General features: G+C 39.8%; 1 protein-coding gene across 1 annotated transcript in view; it reads right to left on the bottom strand.

The window, feature by feature from the left end:
- Positions 1-3,678: 3,678 nt before the first annotated feature.
- WWC1 (WW and C2 domain containing 1) overlaps positions 3,679-21,699 on the bottom strand; it is a 159,058-nt gene continuing 141,037 nt past the window's right edge. Inside the window, exons 16-23 of the mRNA XM_043988364.1 lie at positions 19,647-19,802; positions 15,724-15,824; positions 14,696-14,831; positions 12,651-12,815; positions 12,131-12,223; positions 9,150-9,383; positions 5,754-5,875; positions 3,679-5,111 (exon numbers count right to left, since the gene is read on the bottom strand). Of these exons, the coding sequence (XP_043844299.1) occupies positions 5,045-5,111; positions 5,754-5,875; positions 9,150-9,383; positions 12,131-12,223; positions 12,651-12,815; positions 14,696-14,831; positions 15,724-15,824; positions 19,647-19,802 (1,074 nt within the window). The 3' untranslated portion in view covers positions 3,679-5,044. The remainder of the gene's footprint in view (positions 5,112-5,753; positions 5,876-9,149; positions 9,384-12,130; positions 12,224-12,650; positions 12,816-14,695; positions 14,832-15,723; positions 15,825-19,646; positions 19,803-21,699) is intronic.

The following is a 21,699-nucleotide window of genomic DNA, read 5'->3' as shown; positions in this document are numbered from 1 at the left end:
GGTTGATGTAGTCAGACTGATTAGTACTGGTACAAGTATGCCAGAGCACACTTGATGTATGTGTGTATGTATGTATGTGTGTGTGTATATGTGTATATGTGTGTGTCCACACATGTATATGCCAAAATATTCACAGAAGCATTTTGTGGTAGCTAGAAACTAGAAACAAAGAGTTAATCAATTGGTAAGAAGTTAAACAAATGAGGGCATATTAACATAATAGACTATTATTAAAAATGAAAGATTCAGAGAAACATGGAAAGACTTGCATGAAGTGATGCAGAGCTAAATAAGGAGAACCAAGAAAATAATATACAGTGATTAGAGTAAAGAATACTAAAATGAAATCTGTGAATGTGATGACCATTCTTGGCTCTAGAGAAGAAATGAAAAAAAAAAATGATGCGTCTCCTTCCTTTTCTTGGAGAAGTGGGACAATGGTTGTGAAATGTCACATGTGCTGTCAGATACTGCCATATAAAAGAAGGTATTCTGTGTGTGTGTGTGTGTGTGTATGAGAGAGAGTGAGAGTGAGAGAGAGAGTGAGAGAGAGAGAGAGAGAGAGAGAGAGAGAGAGAGAGAATGGCAGGTGGGTATAATTGGAAATAACCATGATGTAAAAAAATTTTTTAATGTGAGTGATTAGTAGTATTATTCTTATATCTATTTGTGTTTATATACAAGTGTACCTATAAAGGAAGGAAAACATATTTGTGCTTCGATGAGTCATAAAACTAGAGGATTGAAATTAACTCCCTTCTTTCCCAATGCCTTTTTTATGATAACTCAGTGAAAGCCAGCAAAACACACTGAGAGGAAATACCTTAGCAGCATCTTTGCTGTTGAATTGTTTTAAGTGGTGGTGAAAGTAAAAAATTACCCCCATTTTTTTTGGGGGGTCTGAAGAGAAATAACAAGCATTTATTGGTCAGAAAACCATGGGATTGTAACTACTCCTTATACTCATTCAAATCTACAAAGATTTGTGATTACTCTTCATGTGCATACTTCTTCCAGCAACAGATCACATCTTTTCTAGAACTTAGTAAATGGTCTTCAGGACTTGATGCAGCAGAAATATTCAATGTCTTGTAGCCAAACTCATGATAAATATCTTCAAATTTAGCTAGGTTGGTTCTTTGACAACAAAATACATCAAATGAGATAATTATAAAGTGCTTAGCACAGTGTTTGGTACATAGTAAGTACTATATAAATATTATTTGTAGTATTATTATTATATTATTATTATTCTCATTGGGTCTTCATTCTTAGGCAGCTAGGTAATACAGTGGATAGAGTGCCTGGAGCCAGAAGACTATCTTCCTGGGTTCAAATCCGGCCTCAGACACTTACTACCTGTGGGATCCTGGTCAAGTCACTTAACCCTGTTTGTCTCAGTTTCCTCATCTGTAAAATGAGCTGGAGAAGGAAATAGCAAACCACTCAAGTATCTGTGCCAAGTAAACTCCAAATGGGGTCATGAAAAGTCAGACAAGACTGAAAAATGACTGACTATATTCTTAGGCCTTTTTCATCTGTACCTGCTCTCTACTGATATAGCCTTTGAAAATTGTGTCATCTTAATGTGCAAATATGTTTAACATGATTGTACATATATAACCTATATCAGATGGGTTGCTGTCTTGTGGAGGGGGTGGGGGAGGAAAGGAAAGGAGTGAAAAAATTTGGAACTCAAAATCTCATTAAAAACTAATGTTGAGGGGGCAGCTAGGTGGTGCAGTGGATAGAGCACTGGCCCTGAATTCAGGAGCACCTGAGTTAAAATCCAGCGTCAGACACTTGAGACTTACTAGCTGTGTGACCCTGGGCTAATCACTTAACTCCAATTGCCTTGCAAAAAACAAACAAAAAACACCCTAATGTTGAAAACTATCTTTACATGGAACTAGAAAAAAAAATACTATTAAGATTGAAAAAAAAAAAAGAATTGTGTCATCTCCATGCCAAAGGAGCCATTGGTAAGACTTCACAGTGGAGGGGGGACATTGTGGAGGATATTAATCTGGAACCAGACTGAGGTAGGCTGTCAGAAGAGCTGGTGTGAAGATCCATTTCATTCATATGAAGCCTAGGTAAAGACCTTGCTTGCTGTTTTAATAACTTACAAAAGAGAACAATTTAAATAAAACAAACATTTCTGAGCTAGGCTTTTAATAATAATTCATAATTTAAATAGTTTTTTTCCAAATGTCATTTACATCTAGATTTGGACAACATGATACTTGCCAAGTAACCCATGTCTCTTTTTGAAGCATAGTAAAGTAAACGAACACATCCCCCAGAAGATGTGTAATTGAAAAGGCAACTGTCAGCTTAGGGGAATGAGGCAAATTCAAACAGATTTTATTTCTTCTTCAAACTGAAATCTAAAAATCTCTGCTGAAATTTAAAAATCAAGTTGATGTTTCTAATCAGGCTTGAGTGTCAAAATATGAGGTTTCTGAGATGAGTTGGTACTAATACAGCAATGTTCTTGAGTACCAAAAGTTCAAAAGCCCTGCTTTGCCTAGTATCTAAGGATCTGAGGCAGAAACTGCTACCCCTCTTAGGAGAGCAATTTCATTCTTGGCACAGAGGATTCTAGAGGGGTAAACATACAAGAGAAGAGAATCTCTTTTGCTTTAAAAAGTGTCATCATGCAAGCAACACAACATAATTGAAGTTCACCAGAAGACTGACCAACAGCTTTCCCCTTTCACCCCCTGTAGCTCTGGCCTTCTTATCCCTAAAGATGCCGTGTTAGCTGGGGCTGAAAGCATGCTCCAGTTCTGATTTCTAAAATGCCAGCATAGGGGCATTTAAAACTAATTTATACAGATTAAAATTGGAATGGTGATATATTCCAAGAAGGTTGATTCATGCTGAAAAACTGAACATGAGATGAGGTATTTAGCAGGACTGTGACAAATGGTGACAATCAACCAATCTATTAAGTTTTTATTGAATGCCTACTATGTTCCCAGATATGTAGTTGAATATTTTGGAGGACAGGAAAGAAATATGTCATTGTCCCTTTCCTCAAGGAGTTCACAATCTAGTTTCAACAGACACAAATGAAATAATTCATTGCTAAACTGGGTCGCTGTATATAATTGATGTAGGAATCCAGGCAAGGACTCCATGAAGTCTTAGTTGAGGACAGCATGTTATAAAGGAAGGAATATAAGGTTGAGAGCTGAGGCTCTCCTTCTAAATGTAAAGAATTGTTATTTGAGGTTTTTATGCCTCAGCTTGCACTGGCCTGGGGCTCCGCAAACTGCACTGTGCAACACCCACTGGTTGTAGTTGTTGCCATGGTGCTGGCACCTCACATCATCACCCCTTGCCAACGCCTACATGGGCCTGGCAAGATTATAATGATTGGAAGCCTAATGAGGGCAGTCATGTGACTGTTAGAGCAGCCATCCCATTGGCTGGGGCTGTGTGAGGTTTTTCTGGGATTGGGGGAGGAGAATTGGGCATTCTAGCTGGATGCTGGCATGACAGGAGGTCTGCTTCGTATTCTCAGCTGATTCCTGGGCGGTGGTATCTTTTCAGGTTGTATAATTTCCCTTTCCCCATTTTATTTCCTTTCCCTTGATCCTATTGATCCTGTTTGTGTTTGGTTTTTTTTTTTTAAGTTTGTTCTTGTTAAAATAAATCCTGTTCTGTTTTGAGGGAGGCTGCTGCTCTCCTTCCTTGCCCCAATATTGCGGCAAGCCGCTTAGCTAGCACTCCCCATAACCCTATTACGAACCAGTTTTATGACTTTGGATCAGGAAGATCCAATCTGAAAGTGGAATGAAGGTTGGATGGGAGTAGAGTGGAGATGATGGGACTAAAGCTTCAGAAGTTAAACTAAGACTAAGTCTAGGGAATGTAGCTTTCTTCCCTTTAGTACTACATGGTACTTACCACAAGGTAATATGTGCAGTGAACAATAAATGCTCAGTGGCTCGCTGAAATTACCAGGGATGGCAGTCATCTCATTTCCTGAATTTGGGTTTGGTTTCTCTTTTCTTTCGTTGGAAAAACAAAGTCATAACCAAAGTGCATGGTCCTTTGAGGGGGAAAGATTTTTTTTTTCTCACTGGGGTAGGGACCGAGTATTTCAAGTATGTATGACAGCAACATCCTTACCTCTATATGAGTATATTTATGGAGAGGATGAGAATAAAGAGGAGGAAATAAAAAGTCCCACCAGTATGGGAGAAAGAAATGGATGGGAACTGGGGTCAAGAAATAATAACCTGAATGAAGTGGGGCTGAGGGAGAGAAAGGGAGAGAGCCAAAAAAAAAAAAGATTCATTCAGAAAGGCCACTTTATTGATGAAGATAAAAATTAATGTAGTCCCCCACAGCCCTCCCCTCACCTTAGTGGCTTCACTGGGCATGAGACTGGCATGGGCAGGCCTGCTGATCTCAAGTTTGGGCCAAGGTGCCCAGGTCAGGTCTGGCCCATCCTTCTATTTTCTCCTCATCATGCAGCCAAATGCAAACACGTCACAGCTCACGAAGATTCATTGACGGCACTCTGAATCCCCAAAATGGCTCCCGTGCATTATTATTTCTCTCCCCCACCCCCATTTTTTTTTTACACATTGTACAAAATACATGACTAGGAAAAGTCAGCTGTGCTGATATCTGCAGGAGATCCTTTCAGGATTCCATATCCTCCAAATGTATTTATTGCAGTAAGATCTCTAAAAGGTAGAGCTGTACAAAAAACAAACAAAAACACAACCTACACGATTTTAAGAGCAGCAAGTCAATACTGCTTTAGTTCATTTAAATTTTCTTTCCCAAAAATACATTCCTAAATATACAAACTATACAATCTTGTCATTTTAATGCTGGTTTTTATAATAACAATAGAACCAAAAACTAAAAACAAAAACAAACATCTTCGAACTGACAAGAGCTCTACTGTGCATGGGACTGGGTACCTTCATATAACACCACATAAATAACTCTAGCCACACCCAACTGTTCACATTATGGGTATGTGGCCAATGGGACAAAGGAAATACTTTTCTGGCGATCACACATCATCCGCAGAAAGGGTCGGGATGTTAATCCTGGGTCTGGTGAAAAACGCCATCTTCTCCCTATAGAGGAAGTCATCATTGTTGGTCAGTAAAGAGGTACCACTAGACTAAGTACCCATTTCAGCTCCAGAGTACATAGTGAAGGTCAGACAGCTCAGGAAAAAGTTACCAAGGCAATGTCTCTGTGTTCTCAAAGTAGTGCTCTGGCTACCCTGAGACAAGCGCTGTGAGTTTGTGAAGCCAGAAGGGATCAGTGAGAATAAATCACCCCAAACTGTATTTATCACTCTCAGCCTCTTCAGCCAATCCCCCACAATTACCAGTGATAGAAATGTAATAATAAAAGCTGGAGCAGGTGGTTCATTCATTAAACAAGAGCATCTGACAAATTAGCAGCATTGTGCTGAGACCTGATAAAGCCAGCCAGGGGAAGAGCATGCAAGGGCTCATACATCACCAGGGAAGACTTGGCAATGGATAATCATCTGTTACTGAGAGCCAGCCCTATACAGGAGGCCAATGAGAAAAGAGGGAGATGGGGAAAGTGGGACAAGAAGGCAGAGTGAGATTAAAGGAGAAAGAGGGGAATGGAGGAGAGGGAAAATCAGAGAAACACAGAGAAAGGAGGATAGGAACAAAAGGAGAGAAAAGCATAGGGAAATGGAGAAACTGAGTGCTGAAGTAGGGTATCTTTGTTCGTACCTGAACGACTGTACTTCTGGGGGCTCTTTACAACTCTGCCCCCTGAGCCGGTGAACATCCTTAGCTGCAGCTCTCATCATCTTGTCAGCCTGTAACTCACCCTTGTGCTCAGCCCTCTCCGCCTGCAGGGCAAAACAATTCCAATAGTTCAGTTAACTCAGGGCATCCAGAATGTCTCTAGAGATTGGTCAGTGAAAGAAGAGTTCATTTTTTTTTTTTGCGGGGCAATGGGGGTTAAGTGACTTTCCCAGGGTCACACAGCTGTTAAGTGTCAAGTGTCTGAGGCCGGATTTGAACTCAGGTACTCCTGAATCCAGGGCCAGTGCTTTATCCACTGTGCCACCTAGCTGCCCCCAAGAGTTCATTTTAATACAAAGTGAAGAGACTTCTGTGGTCAGAGGGGCCAAGTGTGATGGAACAAGTTATTTTGAGAACTTCTCACACTCCACAAAAATCCATTTTGTGATGAATTTTATTCAAAATAAAAATGAGTAAGTTATCATAACATTGTACACAGTACATGTTAGATTAGCAAGATTTATCTAGGTCAATGAACTGACCTGTGCTGTCACAGAAATAACTAAGAGAGATTGAGCCAAACATTTGGGAAGGTGGGGAGGAGATTCATAGAAATGGTCACGTGCATGTCCATGAAACAAAGGCACATTTTCTTTGTCCCAACTACTACTATTCCCACTACCACCACCACCACCATCACCTCATGTTTATATCACACTTTACTGTTAACAAAACAGGTTCCATACAACCACCCTGTGGTATAGACAGTGTGAGCATTATTAATATTGTACTTTTCATTTCATCTTTGAATTCATAGTGCTTAATACAGTGCTTACCCATAAGCACTTAATAAATGCTTGCTAAATTAAATTGAATCCCCATTTTATAGATAAAGAAGTTGAGATTTGGGGAAGGAGTGGTATTTTAGTATGGGACTTAAGCCTGTAGCTGTGGTATAAGTGGAAAGAGCAATGGAGTTAGGAATCTAAGTTAGTTAATCTAATCTAACTAAGTTAGTTAGATCTGGGTTCTGGTCCTCACTTTTCTCCTTACTAGCAATGTGACTGATTTCAGGCAAGGAACCTTTCTGAGACATCCAGTTTATCTATAAAATGGAGAGAGCAATTCTTGTGCTAGGGGGTTGTTGAGAGGATAAAATAAGAGGATATATATATATAAAATACTTTATAAATCAAAAAGCCCCATGTGAACATAATTCCTTCAACTGTTGCTATGGAGACTCGGTGAGACTGGGAGTGTCAGCTCCTGTTAGTACAATGATAATAATAGCTAGCATCTATAGCTATTATCATAGCTATATAAGGTTTTAAGTTTTTCAAAGTATTTCATAAATATTATCTCATTTAATCCTCACAACAGCCTAGTGACATCGATGCTATTATTATCCCCATTTTACAGATGAGGAAATGAAGGCAGGCAAAGGTTAAGTGACTTGCCCAAGATCACCCAGCTAGTAAGGGTATGAGGCTAAATTTGAATTCAGGTCTTCCTGACTCTAGGTCTATTTCTTTATCTACTATGGGGTAACAAGCTGCCAAGTATTAACAGCCCCATTAACTTTCCATAGGAGCCATTTTGAAGGAAGGTACTATATAGATATAAACTAGTATTAAAAAGCCCAAATTTTTAGATGGGAATTGTTTTCTTTCCACCATAGCAAACTTCTTTTAGGTAGCTTGCTGTGACCCTGGGCAAGCCACTCAACCCTATTGGCCTCAGTTTCCTCATAGGTAAAATAAACTGGAGAAGGACATGGCAAACCACTGCAGGGTCTTTGCCAAGAAAACACTAAATAGGGTCACGATGTGTCAGAAACAACGGAACAACAACACACTTCTTTTATTATACTCCGTATCTTAACAACAACATTAACAATAGCTACCATTTATATAGTATTTACTATATACCAGGCAGGGCTACTAGGTGGCAGGGTGAATGGAATGCCAGACCTGGAGTCAGGAAGACTCATCTTCCTGAGTTCAAATCTGTCCTCAGACACTTACTAAGTATGTAACCATGGGCAAATCACTTAACCGTGTTTGCCTCAATTTCCTCATCTGTAAAATAAGCTGGAGAAGGAAAAGACAAACCACTCTAGTATCTTTGACAAGAAAATCCTAAATGGGATTACAAAGAGTCAGACACAACTGAAAAACAACTGAACAGCAATGTGCCAGGCACTATGCTAAACAATTTTATAAATATTAACTCATTTGATCTTTAAAACAACCCTGTGAGGTAGGTGCTATCACTACCTTCATTTTACTTTTGAGGAAACTAAGATAAATAGAGGTTAATTGACTTGTCCAAGGTCACACTGCTAGTAAGTGTCTAAAGGCCAAATTTGAAATCAGCTCTTCCTGACTTTGGGCCCAGTGTTCTATGCACTATGCCAACCAACTGCCCCTTACTTACAAATGAACCATAATTTACCCAGCTGATATATTCATAGAATACTATGGAAACAAGATTGTTATATATCTAGTCATCTAAAGTGATATAAAAACTGTGTTGTTTTTCTATTTTATAAGGCTAAATTTTTATATGTTACGTTATCTTAAGGCAGAGCACACTTATACTTTTATTTCTAAAAACCTCCAACTTGTCATTGTGAACCTTAAGCCCTTTCCTTGACCAATAAATAGGTTGAATTACAAAGCAAGAGGAACCTTCCATGAAAATAATAGCTTTATCAATATAAAAAGTTCCACACTGATTTCTTGTCCCTTAAGATAACTAGACACTGGATCTAAAATTTCTGGTCAGAAGTAGGGGAATTGGTTACATGTGCTCCAATCTTGATTGCCAGAAACATTAATAATGTCTCATCTCTGGGCCAGCCTTAGAAAGACCTGATTTCCTGAGGTGGCTACATCAATCATTCTCTCCTTCAAATATTGTTTATGAACATTACTTGTAAATATGATGCTGGATGGGCCAGTTACGGGAAATGCTATGGAGACAGTTATATGTGGACTATTGCTATCATAGCTGCTTAGATTCCCACAGCATGTTTATATCTGCTCAAAATTAGGTACATTTGGAATAATCATTGTTGACTATAGGACTTCCTGACCAGCCAGGTGCATTACCAATAAAAATTTCAGCCTCTCCACATTCGTTTGCAAATGATTTCCCTTGACTAGGCAAAAAGCACCAAGTTTGCTTACCTTTTTTGTAAGTGATATTCTAACTGACCACAGAGAGAATCCCTCCTATCCTGTTACCTTCCACCAAAAGTTTCTTTTACAGAATACAGTTGTTTCATGGTGAGCACCCCCATTGTAGACTTAATCCTACTCAAGTATTTAATCTGAGAACATTTAGACCACAACTTCTCCGTTCCTTGTCACTTACCCTCTTTTCTACCATCCTCAGCAAGAGCCGGTAGCGTTCATCATCTCGGACCCACTGAGGCAGCTCCTTTTCCCCATGGCTCTTGGCTCGCTCTAGCTGTTCCTTCAGTTCCTTCAGCACCGAGATTTCTTGTGTCAGCTGATTATGCCAGGTCCTTGAAGCCTGCAAGTCTAACTCTAGGTCTAATGAGGTGCGGATTAGTCGCTCAGCTCTGAGGGATTTGACAGATGATGGCTGAAATAGAGAAGATGGTTACTACCACTTATCATATGAACAAGTTATTTGAACAATTCACTTTGCTTATACCATTCCCTTGATTTCAAAAGCTTCTTCTTGGGGCAGCTAGGTGGCGCAATGGATAGAGCACTGGCTCTTGATTCAGGAGGATCTGAGTTCAAATCTGGCCTCAGATACTTAATACTTACTAGCTGTGTGACTCTGGGCAAGTCACTTAACCCCAATTGCCACACACACACACACACACACACACACACACACACACACAAAACCCATTACAAAAGCTGCTTCTTTTCCATTCATTAATCTACATGCCTCGCCTTCAAAACCAGGATAAAATCCACATTCTCCAGGAAGTCTTCCCTGATTAATTTCAACCAGTGCTGACTGCTTCTGTTTTTTTTTGTTTGTTTGTTTGTTTTGGTTTTTTTGGTGGGGCAATGGGGGTTAAGTGACTTGCCCAGGGTCACACAGCTAGTAAGTGTCAAGTGTCTGAGGCCAGATTTGAACTCAGGTTGTCCTGAATCCAGGGCCGGTGCTCTATCCACTGCACCACCTAGGCGCCCCCGCTGATTGCTTCTGTATCTTAAACCCCCTCCGAATCTGCATGCTTGTTTCCCATAAGATTAATTTATGAATAAACAGCTTTATGATCTCTTAAGGAGTTTTATGTTTCTTTTCTTGCCAACTAGATTTTTTTTTTTTTGCTGAGGCAATTGGGGTTAAGTGACTTGCCCAGGGTCACACAGCTAGCAAGTGTTAAGTGTCTGAGTCCGGATTTGAACTCAGGTACTCCTGAATCCAGGGCTGGTGCTTCCAACTAGATTTTAAACTCCTTGATGATAGAGATCATAGAATCCAAAATTTAGAGCTGGAAGAAACCTCAGAGGCCATCTAGTCCAACATTTTCTTTTTATAGATGAGGAATCTGAGACTCAAGAGCTAATGTGACTTGTCCAGGGTCAAACACTCTATGTTATGAGTAAAGTTCTCAGAGGAAGAAAACCCAGTGCCTTAGTCTTTAGAACAGAGTTAAATATTAGAAACTGGCTTTGGCTAAGTTATAGTTAAGGACAGTGCTGATGTCGCAGGTGCTAAAGCCCAAGCACCTGCATTTCTTCTGCCAGCTCAGGGATTGGGGAGCTCATGCTGTGCTTCTGCAAGATCTTTTTCTCAGTAACTTAGTTATTGTCCTTGGAAAATCTTGGTTGGACACCTACCCCCAAGGGCTGCATAAATGTCATGGGCTCTTGAACTTTTCTGGATAAGTACAATGAATTCATGCCCTCCTCCCCCCTGATCCCCTTCAACATGTTACCTCTTCATGCTCCATGAGCAAAAGAAATAATTTAGGGGAGGAAGGAATGAAGAATCGGTAGCTGCTCTGGGGATGTAATATCTTGTTTGAGACCAGGCAAGAACTTCCTTAGACTTATGATATTGTTGGCCACTTGAACTCATTTATGGATTCCGTTACCTTGAAGTTACTTTGTATTTGTGTGTATCTATATCTGTATCTCTTTATAGCCAGATCTTTTAACTATATCTCTATCTATATCACCTCTATCTTTGTATCTATATCTGTACATACCTTTCTTTTATTTATCTTTATCTAAATCTATGTCACTCCATATATTTATATTTAAGTCTATATTTTTAGCTCTCTCTCTCTATATCTTTATTTTTATCTACATCTATAGATCTATACACCTATAAATTTGTGTGTGGGTGTATTTATATATATACACAGAGTGCCTGGAGAGCCCATTAGCAAACCAGAATCAGTTACAGTCAATACATGCTCCATAGTTTCTCAAAAACATTTTGCTTACACATCCTCACAACTCTCCCAGAAGCAATGAGATGTTGTCAGAGGTATTCCATGCATGTGCCCATGGTTAGAGGTACTCTGTACATGTGCCAATACCTGTAATTATATATGCACATCGCCATAGCTTGCACAGGGCCTGGCCTACCTGGACCAATAGTGGATGTTTAATAAATACTTGTTGACTGATGGATTCCTCAGCTCTAGTTGTAAATCTAAAGCTTAGCAGCCCCTTCTTTGTTCAAACCTGGCCCTGGGTGCTGCAGATCTTCTCTTTCTTCACTATGGGACATTCACCTGGGGTTTCTTGAATTTGCATTTGCAAACCATTCTCTAATCTAGTCCAAACTAGACTTGTAAGGAACTGGAATGCTTCTTAGTTCCAAATAGGCATTTTTCCAGAAACAATCTCCATGTCTTTCAGGGACAGCTTATCAGCTTTCAATGTCAATTTCTAGCCAGTTTGCAAAAAACCTTTTTGCACGTCACTGCTTTTGAGAGGCTCTTGGAAGCTCAAGTTCCTTACTGCAGCAGAAGGCAGTCAGAAGCCTTAATTGGTCAGCCAGTTGGATAGCATTTACTCAGTACAGAACTGATGAAAGGGGCTAAATAGGTGAGGGCTGGGGGGAGAGTTTACCCAATAAATAAGCCCTTGAGGAATTTCCTATCTAATTAGAGGTTGATGCTTTTGTCAAGCAAAGCTAAGTATGCCAACTCATAATGCATACCTAGCATCCTTTCCCCTGTTCAGGCTTACTGTTTCAAAGAGCTAGATCCTTTATATCAAAACTTGTGAAGATTAAGTCCACTGGGTCTTTATTGGCTGCTTGTGAAGGGCATTTTCATCTGTGCCCAAGGATGGGAGTGAGGGCAAGAAAGCCATGGACCAAGGAATAGCTTCAAAGTGATTTCTTACCCTCTTCATCCGGACGCTTCTTCTCTCCAGGGAATTTCGAACAAAAGGTGGCTTTTTGGATAGGGTTGAGCTATCACTATCACTTCGATTCAACTGAAAGAGAAATGTCAACACAAAGTAAATGTGGAGCTGTTTTCATTAGTCCTAAAATCTATTCTTCAAGACAAGGGCTGGAGATTGAGAAGAGCCTCGAAGGCCAGGCTATGAAGTTTGGATTTCAACCAACAGACAACAAGGAACCTCTAATTTTTTTTTTTGACATGACGAAAGCAATGTTTCAAGAAGAATAATCATCTATAGAGGGGAGAGAGGTTCAGGCAGGGACATAAGTTGGGACACTATTACAATAGTATAGGTAGGCATGAGGTACCTCATAGTATAGTATAGTATAGTATGGTATGGTATGGTATGGTATGGTATGGTATAATAGTATGGAATGGTATAGGCAGTGATGGCAATGAGAATACTGATATAAAAGATATTAGAAATCAAAGAATAATTCTCCCTTATTGTTACTTACCCGACACACATACTGACTCTGAGGCCCAGGAGAGAAGGTCTTAGAGCGAATGATGGTGCTCCCACGGACAAATGGTGTAGGGGGCGGGTTGCCCATCCTTCGATCTTTGGGCCGCACAACTGTAGGTGATGGTGCCAGACTCTCTGTGTTGGTTTCTTTGTCCACCTGAAGAAAGAGTCACTCATCCTAAAGCCATCCATCACTCATGAGGATCTGACTACTCACTTTTAGGAAACAGGCATCTGATTGATTGATTCTTCTAGGCTCAGGTTTTCTTTGCTGTCAGCATAGCCTGAAATTTCCCTCTTCCCCCCTGAAGCTCACCACTGGCTCTGCTGTACTCTAACATCTTTAGAGCAACCACCTTCTACATCCCCCTGGGACCCCTCCTAAACAGCAGTAGGGTAGTTTCAACCTCTAGCAGAAAAAATCCAAGTAGCCAGCAGAGGTGTACCTTGTTTTTACATAAAAGAATGATTCTGAACAGTTTTGTAAATTGCAGTTTGATTTCCCTTATACTTACTTACTTACATTCAATTTCTTGTGTTTTATGTTAATTTCTGAAGAACATAGCAGGGCTTAAAAATATTTTAAAGGTCTGTCCAACATTCTCTGTCAAATAATGACAACAATGATGATGGTGGTGATGATGATACAGTCATCCCTTTCACATTGAAACTTTTCCCATCGAGGTTTTGATATAACATGAGTAAGCATAAGAAATTAAATGGCAAATTTGGGGGAGTTTTGTGGAAGCTGCAGATGACACGTGAAGGTAAGCAGGTAACAATGAAAAAGTTTAGAAACTCAAAAATGCATAAAATATATGTATAGTGTTGTATAATATGAACCCAAATCTTAAAATAAGGTAAACACCCCATAAAAGAAAAAGAAAAAATTCAGACTTCTTTGGTATGAAGGGCCAACATTTTTTATATGCATTTTCCAGATCACAGGGCACTGTACCCCTAACCTCTATAGCATGGAAGGGATAACTGTAATAACATTTATAGCATGCTTACTATGTACCAGGTATTGTGCTAAGTGCTTTGCAATTCTTGTCTTATTTGCTCCTTACAACAACCCTGGGAGGTAGAAACCATTATTATCTGCATTTTACACATGGCAAAACTGAGGCAAACAGAAGTTAAGTGACTTGCCTAGGGTCACCCAACTAGTAAGTGTCTGAATCTGGATTTGAACTCGGGTCTTCCTGACTCAAATGAACTAGGGAAACTTGGCATTTATAGAAATTTGCCATAAATATGGACAGAAAGACTAAGCTTCTAAAGTAAAGACTTATAATGTGACTAATAATTCCCTAGTTAAATATTTTTAACAGTGGGGACACACAAATATTAAAGGCAACTAGAGACAGTGGAGGGGATAAAGGAGCTACATTCTTTCTTTCCTATAAAGTTTTGGGCAGAACTACATGTGGTAAAAGGACAAAAAAGGGGTAGGACTGGGGAAGCAGCTAGGGGGAAATAGAGGAATGATTAACTAGTTCTGAGAAAACCTTGGGCACAGGGATACCAAAGGACTGTAGTGCCTTCTATATCTCACAGACCAGGATGAACCAGAGGATGAGGAAGAATTTTAAGCCTTATAGAACCAGTTCCTCAATAGAGAACAGAGAGGCCCTTGAATATGATATCAGGGAAAGAGATTCATAGACTCCCAGAACCAACATATATAACCAAGATTATATAACCCAACTTCTTGCCCAATGGATAAAATCCCCTTCTCATTCCATACTTTTGCTTGGACAACACTTAAACCTCTTTGATTACTGGTGCTATGACCAGAATTGGGGACAGGGAGCCTTGAAATGTCAACTCTCTCCACTCCCACCTTCCTCTGCTTTAACTGTTAGGAGCGGCAACAATTTGGAACCCATTGTCTCAGCAGCTACTTCTCAGGGGGATGTCAAAAGCCACCTAATATGTCTGTTCTCTGAAAGGAACACTGAGGGGCAGTGATGCTGCATATCTTAGGCAGGCTGGTTCAGACCGCTAGATGTCATTCACTCTTACCCTCCTTACCTTGACTGCTGGGCTATCTTCAACACCTAGTGAATCTTTCTCAGCGAAAACATCCTCCTCTCCTTCCTCATCCTCTTCTTCCTCCTCAGCTGCTACTTCGTTCTCACTGCCACCATTAGGGTCCTCATCATATGGCCTGTTATAGTATAGAGGGCTTTAGTCACCAACCCAGAGACAGACTAACCCCCAATGACCCCTAACTGCTGATCTTTGCCCCAGTATTCCTCTCGTCTGGAATCTCTAACCATTAAGATGAAGAGCCAAGGGGACATGATCATTGGGAAGAGAAAGGTGAAAACCAAAGTGGAGGACCTCAATTTATGCACAGATCCTAGCAACTAATGGGGCTGATTTTTCCCCAAATAAAACAAAACACAGATTTCTGTGGGATTTGTCTCAACATGACTCTGACTCCAATATGCCCAAGCCATATTTATAAGTCAGTGTCTTAGAGAGTCTGAATGGCCAGGAGAGGTGGGGAGAGGAGTATGTGTGTGGGGATGAAGGGAATAGGATGAGAGAAAGAACAGAAGCATGGTTGCTAAGTAACAATGTGAAAAGTCCTCATACGAGCTTGAGAATTTGGCCTAAACCACTGATCCTCTGCCAGAGCTTTGGAAGACATGTCCTATGGTCTATTTCCGGCTTCAGACCTTCTCCTGTTTGAACCAGCACAGCAGTTTGCCAGAGACAAAGCAAACTTGGGGAAAAAAAAGGCAACCCCAACCCTGCAATTCTTTTACTCTCAATCACAACAGGAGGAAAAGCTGAAGGAAAAAGCTCAATGAAAGGAGAAGCTGGGCCGAAGGACATTTCTTAGTGTCAAAACATTTAGAATTTGGAGCTGGGGAGACAGAAAAACAGAATCGTTCTCAGATTTCCCCAGGGAACTCTTAACTCAAATATTGAGGGTACACTGGGATAAGGATCTGAGCTCATATCCTCTTGCAGCTGGGCCTACTAAGTTTGGGGCAGGGGGGTGGTAAGGGGTGGGGGGCTGGGTGGGGTAAAAGCCCATCCTCACTCACCAGCTCTCTTCCATAGTCAGAGAATTACTTTCCCCCTCTAGCCTCTTCTCCACTGCCTTCAGTTCCACAGCTGTCTGTTCCAGAAGTGCAGAAACACTGTCCTGTAGAGACAAGGCCCATGAGGCTCACTCACCATGCCTTCCAGCTCCACTGCTCATGATTGATCATAGAATCCCAAATTAAAGCTAGAAGAGACCTTGGAGATTGTCTAGAACCCCATTTAAGAAATCTAGTCCATGGGTACTTAAATGTTCATGGGCTTCTTTGGTAGTCTGGTCAAACAAACCAATGGACCCCTCCTCAGAAGAATGTTTTTAAATGCATGAAATAAAACACATAGAATTAATTACAAAGAAAATTAATTTTCTCAAAATAAAGTTACCACCATATTAAAAAAAACAACAACAAGTTGATGGACTTCTGGTTTAAGAACTCTTTGTCTAGTCCAACTTCTCTATTTTATTAACAATGACTTATGGCAGTTCCATCACTCATGGTCCACAGGCCTTGGACATGGAAAAAACAGAGATCATGTAAGTCAATCCTATCCCATTAGAAAGGAGGACCCTGAGGCTTAGAGAGTTTAAGTGATTTGCTAAAGGTCAGGCTCAGTCCTTTGGCTCTAAACCCATATTACCTTTTGCTTACGGCTACAGGTAAATTACTTTACCTTTCTGGGCCTTAGTTTTGTTAATGGTAAAGAATAAGAATTATATTACCTGCAGTACAGGACAATTGGGAGGGGAAAGTACCTTGTGAATCGTGAAGTGACAAAGAACTGTGAATTATTTATATTAGGAATAGGGACCAGTGACCCCCCTGCCCCAAACCGTGGCCGGGTCACTTCTTCTTTTTTTTTTTTTAAGTGAGGCAATTGGGGTTAAGTGACTTGCCCAGGGTCACACAGCTAGTAAGTGTTAAGTGTCTGAGGCCAGATTTGAGCTCAGGTACTCCTGACTCCAGGGCCAGTGCTCTATCCACTGCGCCACCTAGCTGCCCCCGGGTCACTTCTGATATGTCACAGCATAGCAGAAGTTGGACTTGAACCCAGTTCTTTCAGGCTGCATCTTGTGTCACTATGTCATGTTATCTCTCTCACCTTCAGACACTTAACAATCTCAATATATGTCCAATATTTTTTTCTTTAATCCAAAAAGTTCTTCTCTTGCATTTTAGAGCAAAATGAAAAAATTGAAACCCGTTTGAATGACTTTTCCAAGTCACACATCTGCTTAGAAAGATTTTGATCATTAAAAAAATAATAAAATTTAAAATTTTGTTAAAAAAAAAAGAAATAGGATCCTTCTGTAGTCTTTATGATTTATGTTATCTCAAGGTATTGTAAATGGATTGGTCTAATTAAAAGAGTTTGGGATAAAATACCAAAAAATACACAGAATGTTGCGACAGAACCTAAAAACAACTCATCAGTCCTATGAAATCCTGATTATTTGGCTACTTTAACACAATTTAGGAGAAAAACAATTCAAAACAACTAGAGCTACAGAGACAGCTATTCCTTCACTGATGTCCTAATGGCGGGTAGGGAAAAGATCTGTGGAATTCAACAATATATTCCTCCCAAACGATTTCTGTTGGTTTTGCAATACAGTCAGAATTATACAGTGATATATCTATATATCTGTATCTATCTATATATCACTGTAGTTAGGGGTCTTAGAGAACTGGCTAGAACAGTGAAAGATTCAGTGACTTGCCCAGGGTCACACAGCCAATATGCATCAGGTGGCACTTGAATCTAGGTCTTCCAGCTTTCTATTCATTGTGCTACACTGTTTCTTACGCCTGTTCAGAAAATAACAATCCTACCATATGTCCAATATTTGATTTTTAATTAAGGATCCTCTTTCCCAACTCAGAGAAACATACTTTCCCCTCCCTCTTCTGATGACTGAAATTCTACCTCCATTTGATTATGGATTTAAAAAATAAATCATTTTTTATTTTGGATTGCACAAATAAATAAATAAATAAAATTAAATCTCTTGGCCAAATGAAAAAGTAAGGGCTATTTACATGTCTATCATTAAGCTATATGGATTTTCTATGTATATTGTATATGTATCTATATACTATATATTTTGTGGTCTTATACACAACACACATGTATAGCATGTGTGCATCTATAGGCCTCTCTCAGTTTTAATGATTACTTAAAAAATGATTGTTCTATTTTAGTGCAGGAAATACTGCCCAGGGTGGGCAGAATCAGTATAGGGACCTTTCAGTGTGAAAACTATCTCTATCAATATAGATCAATAACTCCTTTGTAACCTATGGCCTTATAGAGTTGCCCAGGACCACTGAGAAGTTAAATGACTGAATAGTCATCACAAAAGGCAGTCCATGGCATAGACAGGACTTGAATTCATAGCTATACTGCTCTGCCACTCAGGAACATTTGAAGGGGGTTTAAAACATATATTAATTTTTAAATGTTTTACTGTATTAAAAATGAATACAATGCATAATTTTATTTTAAAAAATATCAGTGGTCACTTTAAAAATTATTAACTCAATTTTTTCCCCTTTAGGTAAGTTTTAGTATTATTTTTTTAAATGCTAAAAAAAAAGCAGATTTCCAGCTGGAAAATACAGAGAGGTTAGCCAAGTTGTACTGTGGCAAATAGCTGTATTCAGACATTCATACATTCATGCATACACATATATACAAACGTATAAATGTATAGACATTTGTCTATCATCTACTTACCTCTTTCTCTCTCTGTCTCTCTCTCTGTCTCTCTCTCTCCTTATCTCTCTCTCCCTCCCTACCTGCCCCATCTTTGTCTGTCTTTATCTCTACTATCTATCTCGTCAGTGGAGCAGCTGACCCTGGGTTCTCATAAGCTATACTAACAAAGCACAAGCTTTGGCAGGACATTTGCAAGTTGAAGAGGCTTGTGGTAAAGGCCTGGTGATGGACTATGCGTCTATTGTCCAAGGGTCTATCAGCCTAGTTAAGTATGGGGAAGGTGCACCACCAGGATAGTAGTTAGTGCGATGAACTTTTCATACATAGCAGTTCTCCAAAAGCCATATCCTAAGTGATACAGGGGCTTCAATCTCTGTGTGGGGAAGTATTCACACTGACAAAATCACAATTCTTTAAAGTACTAAAGGATATATTGATACCTATATGTGTACGCATGTCCATATATTTGGATAGAGGCATATGTCCATGTTATTCACATGTACAGCTCACCCTTTTCTTATTCCTTTTCCCTCCACAACTCACAGAATCATAGAACTGGAAGGGAGCCCAGCAGTCACCAAGTTCAGTTCATCCTCAAAAAAGGAAGGCCCTGGTTGGCGGCGGGGGGGGGGGGGGGGGGCAGCTAGGTGGCGCAGTGGATAAAGCACCGGCTCTAGATTCAAATCCAGGCCTCAGACACTTGACACTTACTAGCTGTGTGACCCTGGGCAAGTCACTTAACCCTCACTGCCCTGGGGAGAAAAAAAAAAAAAAGGAAGGCCCATTCTAATATACTACTGCTTGAAGATGTCCAGTGGGAGCCAGCCCTAATTCTGAGGCAGCTCATTCCATCTTTGGGTAGCTCTAATTGTTCTCTAACCTCCAGTCTAAAGTTGCCTTTTGGGAACTTTCACCTACTGTTCCTGGTTCTATCCTCTGGGGGCAAACACTTAAATATGGCTATCATGTCCCATTTGGAGCCTCTTCTAGGCTAAATACCTCCAATTCCTTCAACTACTCCTTATATAACATGGACTCAAGACCCTTTATCATCTTGGTTTACCTCCTTTTGAATATTTTCTGGTTTATCAATGTTCTGTTTAATTTATGGTATATTTCACATCTCCACTGTTCTCATCCTCCTTCCTATTTCCATTTCTGGATGCCCCTTTGCTTCTGAGTTAGGTAACCATTCATGCCCCCTCACCGAGTTCTCAGTGCCCACCATCACAGAGCAGCTATGTGCTTCTTGCTTGTTTTGTCGGCTTTGCTTCTTCAAGTATTTGTAGCTCAAGAGATTGTACCAGCGTACTGTCTTCTCCCCTGACCGGCAGACCTCAGCAAGGCTGATCTGGGCTCCACCCTATGGGAGGATGAGAAGAGACATCTGAACCAGTGGTACTATACTAGGATATTCTCAGCTCTCAAGAGTTATTTGGAAAGCACCAGGGACAGAGTTTACAATCTAAGGGAAGAATTCACAGAGGGTAAATAAAGGAAAGTTAAAAATTAGATGCTTTTAGTTCTGAAAGCATAGTCCATTCCTGGTTATCCATGATGGAATCAGAGCCTGGATAATTATACAAAGCAAGGCATTCTCCTTTTATTCATTCCACTTCCAGTTAACTAACATTTATTAAGCATTTAGTGTATACACAGCACTGGGCTAAGTACTAGGGGAGTCGCATATAATTAAGACACAGTCCCTGTCCTTGGAATCAAAAGAATCTCTGCTGGAAAGGTCAAAATCCATGAATACTGGAACAAAATTCTTCTCTAGACCTTGGACTTTGTTTTAAGATTTATAATCATGGTGAAGTCTTCATCCTACTTTCAAATAGCTGTAATTGTTTAGAAGTCTTTCCTTACATTGAGTCTAAGTTTGCCTCTCTACAAATTCTAGCTACTTCTCCTAGCTCTTCCTAATGGGGTCAAACAGAGTAAATTTATACTAGCTTGTCTATGACAGTTTAAGAAAATATTTGCAGATATTTTTTTGTTTCCAAGTACTCTCTTGGCTAAACCAATGCTTCTTAAACTGGAGGTCACGTAACTGAACGTGGGGGTTGCGAGAAATTTGGCCATTGAAGACATCCCAAAAAAGAGTAAAAGACCTATTTGTACAAAAAATATTTGTAGCAGCTCTTTTTGTGGTGGCTAAGAATTGGAAATCAAAGGAATGCCCATCAATTGGGGAATGGCCAAACAAGCTGTGGTATATGATGGTGATGAAATATTATTGTGCTACAAGAAATGACAGGTAGGATGATTTCAGAAAGGCCTAGAAAGACTTGTATGAACTGATATATAGTGAAGTGAACAGAACCAAGAGAATATTGTGTACAGTGATGGAAATATTGTTGATGAAGAACTACTCATGACTTAACTATTCTCAGCAATACAATGATCCAAGACAATCTCAAAGGACTAATGATGAAGCATACTATCTATCCACCTCCAAAGAAAGAACTGATATTGATGGAACATAGACTGAAGCAGGCTATTTTTCACTTTCTTTCATTTTTTTTCTTTTATTCAAGTTTTCTTATACAAAATGACTACTGTGGAAATGTTTTACATAATTTCACATGTATAACCTATATCTTATTGCTTATTGCCTCAGAGAGGGGGAGGGAGGGAAGGAGGAATAAAATTTGGAACTCAAAACTTCAAATAAAGGACTGTTTACTGAGAAAAAAAAGACAAAAAGAGAAATTTGGCAACAGTAAAAGGTTATATATACCTATTTTATATACCTATATATCTGGGGTCACATAAAAATATCTTGGGTGAAAAGGGCTAATGAGTAGAAAAAGTTTAAGAAGTGCTGGGCTAAACCCACCCCTTAGTTCTTCCAACTCCAAGCTCCTATATCAGCTTCCAGGTCACTTAACATCCTAATTATCCTCTCCTGGACAAGCTCCAGTTTGTGAAAGTCTTTCCTAATATACTTTACTTCTGACCAGTACCAGGGAAGCTCGCTGCATCTGGACACTATGCCTTTCTTTCTTTCTTTCTTTCTTTTCTTCTTTTTTTTGTTTGTTTTGGCAGGGGAATGAGAGTTAAGTGACTTGCCCAGGGTCACACAGCTAGTGTTAAGTGTCTGAGGCCAGATTTGAACTCAGGTCCTCCTGAATCCAGGGCCAGTGCTCTATTCGCTGCACCACTTAGCTGCCCCCCACTATGCCTTTCTTAATGTATAGTCTAAGATTTATTAGACTTCTTGGAATCTTCAAACTTCAAATTCTTTTCCCCAAGGA

The sequence above is a fragment of the Dromiciops gliroides genome, chromosome 2, assembly GCF_019393635.1.
Source record: "Dromiciops gliroides isolate mDroGli1 chromosome 2, mDroGli1.pri, whole genome shotgun sequence".
Classification (NCBI taxonomy): Eukaryota; Metazoa; Chordata; class Mammalia; order Microbiotheria; family Microbiotheriidae; genus Dromiciops; species Dromiciops gliroides.
Note: the sequence above shows the minus strand (reverse complement) of the source record. Positions and strands in the feature narration are given on the sequence as shown.